We start from the raw sequence: 13,449 nt of genomic DNA, 5'->3' as shown, positions 1-13,449 counted from the left end.
AATGGCTTTATAAAGTCCTCATGATGCTGATGCTACATGCAGCCACAGCTAGATGGCTGCACGGCTAGGGGACAAAGGAGACCAGATCCAGGGAGATCACACCCATGAGAAGGGATCCTGGGGAAGGCAGAGCAGAGCTGTACCACGAGCTCAGCGGTGCCTTGTTATGCTCTTCAAGCCAAGACACACACTCCACAGAATACAGTTGCTACAAGCACCTGAAGGCTGACTAAGAACAAGAGGGATTTGTTTTTGAAAAACTTGGAAATAAAAAATAAGTCGCTTTTTAGTAAAGAAAATACCTTCTGCAGAGAGACTAAGAGACTTGCCCAGTACAAGCTCAGCAGAGTTGGAACAGGAAGAGTCCTGACACCTCTCTCTAGGCTCAGAAGACCTTACCTTACACCCCCCTCCTTCCCCAAACTCAGGCAGCCAAGCAACCCCCTCCCAACCACTGCCATCATACTTTGCTGCATTTATCCGTCGTGCAATAAGTGAGATCTCTCCCCACCTCCGCTGGCTCCTGGGAATTACATTGCATTCTGCTAAGCTGCAAAGAAGTGCAAAGTTTCAGCACTTAAAAATAGTCATCTCCCTTCTGCTGAGTTTTGTGCAGTGACATTTGTTAGCTAGAGCTATTAAAGTGCACTGAGTTCTGGGCAGTTAAAAGGGCCCCAAAAATATGGAAAATCAGTGACCCTGGACCGCTCTCAAGAGCGGGTGGTGAAGTCTTAATCCCACAGGTTATCTGAAAACTTGGACAAGTCAAGTTCATGACAGTTGGTACAATCAAAAGGTTTCAGAGATGCTGCTTTCTGCTTTCAGAGCGTGGCTCATACAGTCAAATCGCAAGCAGAGCAAAACTGCCTGCAAGCACTCGCAAAGATGGGCTCCTCAGCTTTCACTGCTTGGCTTCCCAGCTCTTGCACAGGACACAGGCAGAGTAAGTGGGGCTGGTCAGTCTGATGGGGCCATCCTGGGCCATGCAGAGGCTCTGCGCACTGGGGCCTCCTGGGCCAGTCTCCACGCCGAATTGCCTTTGCAATCAAGTCGACATGCCAGCGCCAGGAGGGACACAGGCCAGCACGGCTGTGCCTGCTCTGTGCAGGGTAAGTTCCCTGCGGGACAGACCAAGTAGCAGAAAAAGAAAAGTGGTCTCCTAGGCTGAAGGAATCTGATTTTCAGCGGAAGGCTGTCTGGTCGACCTCAGGGTTGAGCAAGGGCCACATGCCACCTTCAGCTGCTCTGGGAGGAACCGGAGACATCACACCGTGGGGCCACAGTGGCTACTGCCAGGCACTGGGTGGGCTCTGCACCGACTGCAGGTCAGGCTCCTTGCTACAGGATGCACTGGAACTGGTCTGTACCTGCGTTCAACTGCTGGGAACTCTGAAACACCCCAGGTACCAAACCCCACAAAGGCTTCAGCCTCCTCTGCAGGTCTACACAGTGCTATTTCCAGAGGAAAAGCCATCACAGTTCTGCAGCGCCTGAGGTACCAGGCCAGCCGCTCCCCCTCCGGGACACAGGACCAAGTGAATTCTTGCTAGTGATAACAGGCTCCCCACTGGTGACCACCACAGTCCAGCGGAGCTGCCCATTTCTCTCCTCTTCTCATCTTGCCGCTTCTGGGTGAGAGCTTCTAGATCTCCCTGCTGGTTTCTTCAGACTGCCCATGAGGAGCATCCCATGGCTGGCTTCTCCCACAGCTGTTAATGCTTTTTGTTCACTTCGTATCCAGGTCTTCGGGACAGTGAAGTAATGGGATTTCCAAGGGACAAAGCGAGCAAGGGGAGCAAGAGGAGCAACCTGAGACAGTGGCAACAAACACATTCTAAGGCCACACAGGCACAGCCTGAACCTTGGCCGTCCGTGGGCCTGGTTACCCTCAACAGCAGCGTCAGTTCTGCCACTGGTACCAACCGTTCAGCTGCTGTCTTCGCCAGGGAGAAAGTGCCGGTGATTTCCTTCTTCCAACAGCAAGGAAGCTCCAGCTCCCACCATGTGGGACAGCTCACTGTAGCTGCACATGGTTTCGTTTAACTAGCAGGTGCAGGCAGAATATTTTCTCCCGTAATTAGACTAATTCATTCAAGTCAATAGAGAGTTGGAAGAATAGGAGAGCTTGTTTTTCTTATTTAAGAATAAAATCCAGATGGGAAGAGACCTAAAGAATTTTGGACAGTGTTTTCTCTGAACCTCTAAACATATGTTTGGTGGGATTCTCAAAAAGATCAAACCAGTTTCAAGGAAAATCAGGCATCTTGTTTTGAAGATTTGTTTAATCTGATTATTTTCTAAATACTTCACTTGATGCCTTTGTTCATGGTTAAATATTTTTGTTTCTGATCCATGATGGCACAGATTTTAAAACCTGCAGTTAACCAATTCCTGCCAGATCAGGCAATCATTTTGGTGTTTAGTAAGCCAATCTGGAATACAAAATACTCTAGAAAAAAATTCCTAATGCACCCAGCACAAGTGGACATAATAAAGTAAAATGCATGTGAAATGGTGAGTTTGCATATTTTAAAGCCTAATTCTACTTTTCATGCAAAAGACAACTAATGCAGGTTATAAGCAAACCATTAAGTACTCAAAAGACCAGTCTCAATTTTCTCTGTAATTAAAAAAGAAAATAAATAAAATAACTGATCTAGAGAAGCCGCTGGACAGCAAGAAGCACTACTTCAGCATGAAGACTGCATTTATAACCTTTGTTGATCTGTACAGGCAAAGACAATGAAGTTTTCTGTAGAGAAGTACAAACACAAAGGTTAAGGCAACTGATTTAAATCAAAGTTTCCCATTCCTCGATTTTAAACATTACCAAAATCGGCAATTTAAATCACAAACCCAAATCAACCCATCCTGACTCTTTTCCTGGTCTCAATCCCTCCACAAGCTCATTTTCTGACCTGAATCGTAGGCAGATTTGTCTTATGTTGTTAATAAAATCAGTATTTGGATACAAGTTTTCCAGGTCTACAAAATTGCCTTGATTAGATTCAGATTCTGGCCTGTTTAGTCCCCATAAACCTCGTAATTATGATTTATATCAGTTTAATGGAGGATTTAAAGAGCCGATCTCTCTGCGCAGTGTCTGACACTACCCAGAACGTCTATGACCCGAGACAGCAATTCCCTCCCAGGAGACATGTAAATGGCTGAAAGGGAAGACGAGCAGAGGTTCACCACCTCCCCCAGAAGGGCCAAGGGGAGAGGACTTAACCCTTGGTCATCACACCTCTGGTTCCTTGAGGACGGAGTGATGTTGCATCTTTGTTTCCAGGAGTAACTGTATTCCTACAAAGTTGAGAGCACTAAGCACTGAGCAAGATGCCATCACAAAAGTACTCTGACCAGGAAACCGCCCCTGACAGCTCTAATAATGTTAGGACAAACTTCATGTTTCTTTCAGGCCTCTCCACAACACAACACAACTATTAATATTAGATCAAATGGCAACACAAAAGCACATCAGCTAGACCTGTACTTCATTGACAGCGGTTAAGCAAGCAACTTCCCCTACTTGCTTTCCTGTAAAAAGCCTTCTGGAAAATGGGAACATGCTCAGGATGCATGAGAGGGGCCAAGGGACAGCATGCTGTGTTTTCAGGGAGCCGCAGACAGGCACCCATGATGCTCGGAACGCTAGAGCCAGAACGAGCGCCTGCAGGCACCTCGAGACATCTTTGGCCCAAGCTGTGTACTGTTTTTCACACATAGCTGGTTTAGCTGTGTAACTCCTCGCTACGGGATCCTGGAAGTTCACTGGTGGCAGGTCATCACGTGATACATGGGACAGAAATCTAAAGAAACCCTTGAACTGAATGGGTTTAGATACTGGCGAAGTATCTGGGGGAAGTGAAGCATCGTACACATTTTCTCTCTTCTTACATACTCCAAAAGTGACCAAAAGCAGACATTTAGGGAAGAGAAGGGACACTGCACTGGATGGGCCTTTGGTGCCACCCTTGTGTTTTATTTCTCACATCAGCACTTGGATGTAGCTCAAGTGAAGCCCCTGCTCTAACCAGCCTCATTGTATCCCCCCGTCCATCCGTTCTGGCCAACAGTACCAGAGCCAAAATGCCAAATCAGACCCAGGACCTAGCTAAGTAACCTGATCAATAATTAAACAGCAACTCAGCGCGGACAGGAGTCCCAGAGCTGGCCAGGTGAAGGGGCTCTGCTGCAAGGACAGCCACAGGCAAGAGGAGACAGCTGGAGGCAGGGCTTTGCAGGAAACGCCAGCCCAGGAGAGCAGAACTGTTTGGTGCGAAAAACACAGGGTGAGGAACAGAGAGGTGCTTGTCTGCAGGCAGCCTGCCCCTCACACCAGACAGGGCACAGCCACCTGATTCATTCATAACCCAGGACTGTCCTTGCCCTGCACAGCCACGTCTCACCACCTCTCCAGTTTCCTACACGTCCCTCAACAGATATCCATTAGGACAAGGAAGGGGTTAAAAGACAGTCTGTTTTCTGACTAGAAAAGCCCACCAGAGAGGCAGTAGCCTACCACAAGGCTCTGCTAGCCTAGGATGATGACACTACAAGGACGGGATCCCTGTGAAAGCCTCTGGTTTTAAGACACAAAATAAAAGGGAAAGTGGATTTAAGAAGCGTCCCAATATGGGCCACCAAACCCTACAGTGACAGTGCTGTTCTGGGACAGGAGGAAGCACCAAGCACTTACATTCATTGTTCCATTTATCTCCGCCACGGATTCATCGTCTGTTGGGAACTGGTAGATCTGAACTCCGTTACTGACCAGTTCACTTGTGATTTTAATTTTAAATTTGGTCAGCTCACTCTTGGAAATGGCATCAGATTTGGCAATGATGGGAATGATGTTCACCTAGAAAAGAACAGAATGGTAAGAAGTCCTCAGCTTTGCTCCAAGGAGTTTTTCCAAGTCTGCAATACAACTTAAAAAAACCTCAGAAGCGCTCAATAAACCTACAGGATTTATCTTGCAACCCAGTCATCTCCACTAGCCTAAGAGCTATTCAAAGTGGGGAGATGTGCTCTGCGAAACAGCAGCCTTTCTGCCACGCACACGGCCAACCTGCCTGGTCTGAGTTAAACGTGCCCACCTTGCTGTCAAGCTTCTTCATTGTTACCAAGTCCAGAGATTTCAGCGAGTGGCCTGTCGGAGCAATGAAATACAAGCAAGCATGGATCCGGGTGTCATGGTAGTTGTGCAAGACCCTTTTTATCTTCAGTTCTTCTTGCAAGTAGGCTTCAAACTGAGCATCAATGAACTCAACAATGGGCTTATAGCTTTGGTGAAAGTAAAAGAAAAAAGAAGAAAAAAAGAAAAAAAAAAAAGTTACACAACTTATAGTCACAGAGGTAAACAGACAGCGCTCCTTCGCTTGCTTTTAAGAAACAAGCTGCTTATTAGATTTCACTTCCTAGGACCAGTTCTCACAATCTGCCTTCCTCCCTGCTCATAAAGTTCCACTACCGCCAAAGAGATGTGGTCCTACATCAGACCCTAGCAGCCTGTTTGACAAAACACCGTACTGGAGATTCAGCAGAAAACAGGAGACGCACCATCCTGTCCAGGGAAAGTGGACTGCCATACTTTGAAAATGTGAGGGTGAGAGACTTTCAAAAGGAAGGATAACGTAAACTTGTTCACAGCAGTGTGCACTTGCTTGCACTCCAGGAGCAAATGGCTTGCTGCTCTCACAGCCCTGAGTCCTGTAGGTGGAAGACACATCTCCCTTCCATACTACTTTTGCCCAGTGCTCTGGGGAAGGAAATCCCTGCAACAGCATTGCAAGGGCATCTGAAATACTGAGCCTGTTCAGACTCAGAACGTGAAGGACATCAGTGCATCTTAAACAAAACTAAAAATAAAATCTAACAGACCCACAACACAGTAAATCCCACCTCTGCAATGCCTCTGTGAAGATGCACCTTGGAGATGATCTGGTGGAATCGCACACCCCTTAACTGCCATGCTCCAACCATGCTGGGACGTGAGCTGCCAGAGATACACCCCCAAGGTATCTCACTCCACATTTATCCTGCTTCCTTTGGCAACACGGAGGAGGCCTGCCAGAAGTGGCTGGTAAGCCAAGCGGTCACTAGACTAGTGGTTTCATCAGCAGCTTGTGGTCAGCACAGCATGAGCGAACAAGCGCAGCTGCCCTGGAGCTCTCTGCTCTCCCCACCAGATGAACTTGGGCAGAAGGCTGTCAGCAGGGCAGATACTGCTCTGACAGCATGAGAAAAGCTGCTTTGAAAGCTGGAGCAGTGCTGACACACCACTGTCTCTGTTGTCTCTTGTACCTGTCCCATCCCAAAGGGATGACAAGGACAACCCATAAGAAGGAAGGAGGAAAACTTTACAGCACAGTCTGGCCCAACTAGGGCACAGCGAGTGACCCTGCAGGAGAAAACTGGGTCATAATACAGCCTCTCTCCCCCTTCACTCACCTGTCCTCTTTGTTGATCTGATCCCCAAAGCCCACTGTGCTCACAATAGTCAGTTTGAGGTTGACGTTGCTCTCCTGAAGGTCATAGGTGCTGGATTTCAGCTGTACCCCGGGCTGTGAGTGAGATGCTGGGTCACCTTCAAACTTGGTGTTGAAAAGCGTGTCCATGAGAGTGGACTTACCAAGGCCAGTTTCCCCTATTGGAGAAAAACAGTTAAAATATTGTGTTGAGTATTAATATGGCTTGGCCTTTCAGCTTCCAAATGTTAACGGGGATGAAATTGTAGCAGATGAAAGCAGATCTCATGCTCCAAAGGGATCGTCTGGCAAACAGAAAGCCATGTACAATGGGAGGTCTGTATTCTGGGCAAATTACATTTCACAGTCTAATGGCCACTAATATCATTAAAAAATAGAGATGAAAAGAAAGAGGTGAAAAGGCAGAGGGGAAAGCGTTGTTCAGATCCTACATAAATCCGTAACTACACTACAGAAGATACAGTTTTCATTGAAAAGTGGGAGGGGGAATGTGAGTCATTCGAATTTCCAAAAAAAGATGCTCCAGATCAATGTCTCTAACAAGCAGCCGCTGAAATAGGCTCCTTCCATGCAGAAACACTTAGAGCTGGTTCTAGTCCTACAGCAAGTTGTGCGGTTGGTTTCTTGTACTCCAAACAGATTGAGTTGGGGGATCAGCCATCTAGACTGCGAGGGGACATTTTCTGTAATATCTGGTTTCCGTACCACATAAGCTATACAATACTCCAAAAATTTGCTTCCAAAAGTTCTGCAGCACTGAACTGTTATTTGGATTCCATCTATCAACGGGGAACTATTTCCTTGTCTGGAAGGAAGAGGCAAATCCCAGAGACCAGTCTTAAATTTCTTTTAGATACATCCCAGGAAGAACAAAACAAATCCCTCCACGTACTAATTCTGCAGGGCAGCCTCACTTACCGCGCTCTGACAAAGGAGCTAGCTTTCCAAGCTCAAAGGATCTGACTTTGTGCTAAACCCATAAGGAGTCTGGCTGCTGCCTTATGAGGGCTGTTGTGTTTTGGGGAAACAGCAGTTGCTGAGCTGCCCAGCTAGCTTTTGCTAAAACTTCAGGAACTGGCTGATCCCCACCTGCTGCAAAGGCTGCTCCACTAGCCCACTGCAGGACCACAGGGAGACTGTGTCTGGCTGAAGCAGCCTTCCCCTCCCTCCCCCAAGTCCTCAGCTCCCAGCCAAGACAACTTCATCATTTTCCTACTTCGCTCAGAAGAAAAGAGCTTCTTATTTTTGTAGGTTTAAAGCCCTGCAACAGATCCAACTTCCATGAAATGCCCAATTCAACAAGAGGAAACTCCTCCCCATCCTCCCCCGTCCAAATCTCCAAGCCTCACCCCTGCAAGCAGGCAAATTCCTTTCTCTTGGCCCCAGAAGGGACTTTCTCACTCAAGGCTGCAGTACATGACAGGCAGGGCTGGGCAAACATCCACTGCTCTAGGAACTGAGCACTCTCTGATTGCCAGGATCATATATCAAGTATCTTTCCAGAGGCACCAAGTTCCATTAACATTTGAAAATCAATGCACTCCTTTGGCTGCACAGCTGCCTGGGAGCCAGCTAAGACCTTGTGCTCCACCACCAACTGATGCCAGCTACAGCCAAACAGCCACAAGTCCAGCTGCTCTTCACAGCAATCTTGTTTGCAACCCAAAGGGGAGAAGAGGGAGTCAGTAACACAAGCCGGCACTGCTGCGAACCCTTGTGCTACATCCATGCATCAACTACATCTATAAAACCACCAACTGGAGTGCACCGGCACAAGGAAGGGACGGGGACCCAGCAAAGCACAAGGTCACTGGAAGAATGAGCTGGACCATCCAGAAGTCTCATGGCTGATCCCAGCAAGCCCTTCATTGACTTGGGATCTCATAGTCCGGGCTTTGGGGGTACTGTTTGCCCCAAATAGGGAGCAAATGCACAAAGCACAGCAGACCAGAGCACCACCATGGTTTGCACAGGGATTGAGAGAGTTAACAGCAGGCAGCCTGCAGGACCCGCCAGGCCTTTCTCAGGGATTCCAGGAAAACAGGAGCGTAAAAAAAAAAGTAAAAAACCTAAACAGCCTGAGAAGGCTGCAGGATTTCCAGAGCCCCTGCCAAGGGATGGGTGGGCCAGAGCAGGGAGTTGGCTGCTTGCCTGCAAACACCAGGAACCCTGACGGGGTGTCTCAGGACAGGGGAGCTCGTCAGCGCTGGGGTTTGGGAGCATTGCCCACACACCAGCCTGCAAAGCCTCCTCCTGTGCTGCTGCTCCACATTCTCCATCCCATAGCTTGGCAGGCCCCGGAGCAGGGTTGGATCCAGCAGTCTGTGCACCGAGCCTCCAGGGCTGCAGGACAGGGAGAGTGGGGAGCAGCAGTGGCGAGCAGGGCAGGGAGCTACTCTGCAGCAAATACACAAGACCATGTGTAAATCACACCGGCTTCCAGGCAGACAAAACACCCTGCAAGCCACCTCCTGTTTCTGCCTCCCTCCTGCTTGAGGCCAAGACTACTCTTTAAACGTATCCTGAACCTGCTAATCATTGCCTACTTTAAAACAATCTAAGTTCTTGTTTCCAGCAGGGGTGACTTAAACTGTCAGAGGGGCCAGGAGAAGTGCCTAAGAGATGCAGTCAAATTTTTAAGACAGAACATGCTTTTATACTCCATCTCATGCCAGCTACACAGGGCCAGCGAAGGCAACTCTGAATTCACACAGCGAGGTTTTCCTTTTGGAAGGGCAAGATCTGAACTGGTGAGGCATTTTTCCATAGGTGAGAGGTGCCCATCCAAACACCTACAACTTCATGTTTAAAACACGTAACACCCAGCCATCAACAGAGCATCTCAAACATGAAGCCTGCCCACCAGAAATGACATTGAGCCAGCAGATACCCCCGCAGCGTGTAACCCCACCGACCTGGCACGGCATTAAAGTCTGCCAGGGAAGAGGAAGATGGAGAGAGAGGAATGACTGTCTCAGTTCAAAGAAACATGATGTTAACACTGATGGTGTGACATGCGATGGTAAAAGACTGAAGATGTTAATAATAAAGTGCTTTGCAGTGTTAAATATGACCAGAGCCAGGGAGCAGTGCTGCTTTGAAGGGCAAAATGACAGACGGGAGGATTTCTGCATCTCCTGAGTTTCTGCCTCACACAGAGGCAACTTTCTGCTGGCTGGAAGATGTAAATGGTGCCAACTGCTTCTTGTAAGGACAGGAGTCCAGATGGAACAGATGGTCTGATGAAAAGGACAAGTAGTCTGTGCTTGTTCCAGCTGACAGCGCTGGAATCTTCTCCAAAAAGCAGAAACAATGAATGGGATTAAGGGAGGCAGAATTACCATGGAAAAGGCAGCGGTGTATGCAAACCAAGTGAGAGGCATCCTTGTCGGGGAGATTATTTCCTGATGTCAGGCTTACAGGCACACATGTGATTTGATCTCCAAAACTGTGCTTAAGGATTACACAACTCTGCATCGGTCTGCTCTCCCAAACCAGGGCTGACAAAGTGCTGTGGGGAGGACAGGGCAGGGACAGTGACCTTTACTGATAAGAGTTCTGCACCAAGCAGCTCTGACAGCTACTGAAAAGCTGTAGCGTTGTGCCTTTCATCATGGGATGGATTTCTGCTGTTAACTCTGACGATTTTCAGAGACATAAGAAAAAATGGCAAGAGACACACCACCACGCAGGCTCTGGACATGCAGCAACTCTACACCAGTGCCCAGAAGACACCAACGCGTCGACTCTTAACACCCAGCAGTTTGCCAGGCCAGAGACTCTGCGCTGGGCTCCCCTCTGGTCTCCTGAGGGATGCTCCCTTGCTCCAACTGCACATGCACATTGTGTCTTCAGTGCTCAACACTGATGGAGCAGTGGCATCACTTGCAAAAACACAGCTGAAACAAGTGCCACTCTCTTCCCTTCAGCTACACCACAGAGATCCTCTGCTCTGGGACCAGACTGCCCTCCCAGTGTTGCCTGGGCAGGACATCGCTCACACTCTCTGGGGTGCTCCAGCTGGTGACCTGGCAGAGCTCGTGCCAAAAGACAGCAAGGACCAGTGCTGCAAGGAGCAAGTGATCCAGCCATCAGTAGTGATGCCACACATCACACTGTGCAGGCAAACGACACGAGGGCTACCAGCTATTTGGGGTGAGATGTAGATGAGGTGAGGTGCTACTGTACCTGTCTTTGACACTGGCCAGCAGCTAACACGGAGGAACAGAAGCAGCTGCGGCCACAGCAAATACTCTTTCCTTTAGGAAGCTCCCAGCTTCCCAAACTAAAACTGGTATCTTTGTGCTGAATGCACCTTCATAGCTTTTACCTTCCACAGAAATTTTGGCATCCCAAGCACCCCGCAGCAGTAAGATGAATTATACACCACAAAAGCTGTACCTCCTTTTTTATGTCTGGTGATTTCATCTGCTTTTCCCCAGTACATGTTAAGTGAAAAACCAAACAATGGCTCACTGGCCCCCTTCTCCACATCACTCAGGATTTAAGAGGTCCCAGTCATATCATCCTCAATTGACTCTGTGGGAGGACAGAGGAGTCCTTGGACTATTTCCCTATTCAGAGGCACGGAGCAGCTTTCACAAGGGAGCAACGGCTGTCCTTCACAAGATTAACAACCATGGCTCCAGATATCAAATAATTCAATCTTAAAGAAAATGTATATACATGCACAGCCCTTTCATGTAGAGAAATGGGAGCTAATCCAATGTAGCAGGTTCGTTGAGACAAGCCCTGAGGCAGCTCAGCCTGATAAGGCCACCTCTCACAGAGAGAGGAAAAAAATAGTTCTTTTCATCTGACAGGTGTACAGAGACACTGCACAATTCACCCGTCGCAAGGCAAAGGCTGGGCTGTGAGGGCAGGAGCAGCAACACGGGCTCACAGAAGATGCTGAAGCGCCTCAGAGGACTACCCAGCTCCCAGCCGCTGCTGCCCGCCCCAGGGGACCAGCGGTGAGGGGGCAGGAGAGGGCTGAGGAGACCGATGGCTTTACAGTTGGAGAAATCCCGTTCTCTCCTCAGCTGCTTGCACCAGTGACCACAAAACCAACCTCTGGGCAACCTCCAGGCAGCACAGCTCATCACTCCACAGAAAGCTGCCTGCTGGAGAGCAGACAGTAGCTCTGCACGAGGAAACCTGTGCGCATCCCTCCGCTCCTGAGCTGGTGAGAGCTCCTGCACACCAAGGGGCTCACTAGTTTGGAGTGAGAGACATCAAGCAGTAGGTGGTACAGCACCTGGGAAAAAAGAAGGTATTTCTGCCACAAAACAGCCATTTCTCATTGCACAGAATAGGCCGGTTAGAAAAAATTGCCAGCAAATCCTGGGAGACAGGAAGGGGGAAACTCCCGCTTATAATGGGATACTACTCCAACGCAACTTTAATCTACCCTGGCCAAAACTGAGAAAGTTTACACTAAAAACGTCAGCCTATTCTTCCTCTTTCTTTCCCCCATCTCACTGAGAAATACAGTCAGCACAGAAAGTCTCAGCCATTAAATACTTCTCCAGCCTTTGCACTGAACTAAGAGGCAACTAACATTTTATCATGGAAGCTTTAGGAAGGAAATGGTTGTGCTGAGGAATAACATATCAGAGAAACCATCCCCAACCCCTAACTTCTTATGAGAGGTTTGCTCATTTATTCTATATTTGGCTCTAATCTCAAAGGGGAGACAGCTTTCAGCATGAGATGAGCTAAAAATTGCTCCACTCTGGACATGCTGCTGAGAGTTGTTTCTGAAGCTTTCCTTGGCTCCTCCACCAGGAGCTGGAGGAATCGGTGGCTCAGATCCAGTACAGCGCAGAGCAAAATTGTCATTGGATTTTTCCTCCAACAAATGCCACACACAGCTGAAAAACGGGGGGCAATGAAGTGCCTCTCTATCATGCTTAGTGGCCTCACTATGGGATCAGTTAATCCACTTCTTCTGTTGGCTCCAGTCCTCATTTCCTCCCTGTCCTTCCAGTTTTTCACCCCAAACTCCTGCTGTACGAGTGAGACACAACAGAATAACGGACAGATAGACTCTGGGTTTTTTTGTTTCCTTTCTCCAGTATGTTTAGTAAGATTTTAACTTTGCTACCACAAGTTAACAGAGGCACCAGAAAACTCTTAAAAGACATTTTAAAGTCTGACCTCCTCAACTCGATATCTGCAGATCTTTTGCTAATGAAGCTCATTCATTTTTTTCTATAGTTTCTTTATTTCAAGATTGACCATGTCTGTGTTATTACTATTGATAAAAGACTGACATTAATAACTAATGCACATTGATCTCGGCAAGTCCTCGTTATCCAGATCAACGACTGATGCATTCCATTTCTGTCCTGTAAAGAGGAAAGCAGAGGCATTCAACTCCTCTCCATGCATTAAAGTGAACATATAAACACAGGGGGCATCCACTGCTACACCTATAACTTGTAGAAAAACCCCACAGCAGCTCAGTAAGTGCAAAAGGAAATACTTTAAGACTTCAGCCTTTGGGACAAGAGTTTCACTAGGTCTTATCACATTCATGTACTGTGGAAATCACCTAGCGACTCAGCCTGACAGTGACCTCCACTTGTCAGCAAAGTTTATCATCTCACAGGAATGCCACTGCCAGGGAAGGTTTTCTTCTCAGATCCATTTAACAGGGCTCAGCTCCCCTCTCCCTGCTCTGCTCCTCTCTTCTCAGAATTAACCCTGTCCTGGGCAAACACCAGGTCCATACCATGAGCTGGATCTCTCACGGAGGGGACAGACAACCTTTTCTGCCTACCACCTAAGATGAGTCCCCAGGAGGTATCCCCAGCTGCAGCTCTCCCCTCTATCACACCAGGCGTGACTGGGAGCAACTGCAGACAGGGCTTACACCGAGCAGCCGTGGCCACACATTAACCTCCTGCTCCCAGAGGCAGGGCACCAGCATCAGTAAAACAAACTAATTGTC

At 48.2% G+C, this 13,449-nt stretch overlaps 1 protein-coding gene across 4 annotated transcripts in view; it reads right to left on the bottom strand.

The window, feature by feature from the left end:
• The window catches only part of SEPTIN6 (septin 6), a 31,722-nt gene that overhangs the window by 10,584 nt on the left and 7,689 nt on the right, over positions 1–13,449 (bottom strand). For all 4 annotated transcript variants that reach the window (XM_055727531.1, XM_055727529.1, XM_055727530.1 and 1 more), the window contains exons 3-5: positions 6,457–6,652; positions 5,103–5,289; positions 4,703–4,864 (exon numbers count right to left, since the gene is read on the bottom strand). In XM_055727531.1, the coding sequence (XP_055583506.1) occupies positions 4,703–4,864; positions 5,103–5,289; positions 6,457–6,652 (545 nt within the window). The remainder of the gene's footprint in view (positions 1–4,702; positions 4,865–5,102; positions 5,290–6,456; positions 6,653–13,449) is intronic.

The sequence above is a fragment of the Falco cherrug genome, chromosome 15 (assembly GCF_023634085.1).
Source record: "Falco cherrug isolate bFalChe1 chromosome 15, bFalChe1.pri, whole genome shotgun sequence".
NCBI classification, from domain to species: Eukaryota; Metazoa; Chordata; class Aves; order Falconiformes; family Falconidae; genus Falco; species Falco cherrug.
This window is presented reverse-complemented; position numbering and strand designations above follow the sequence as displayed.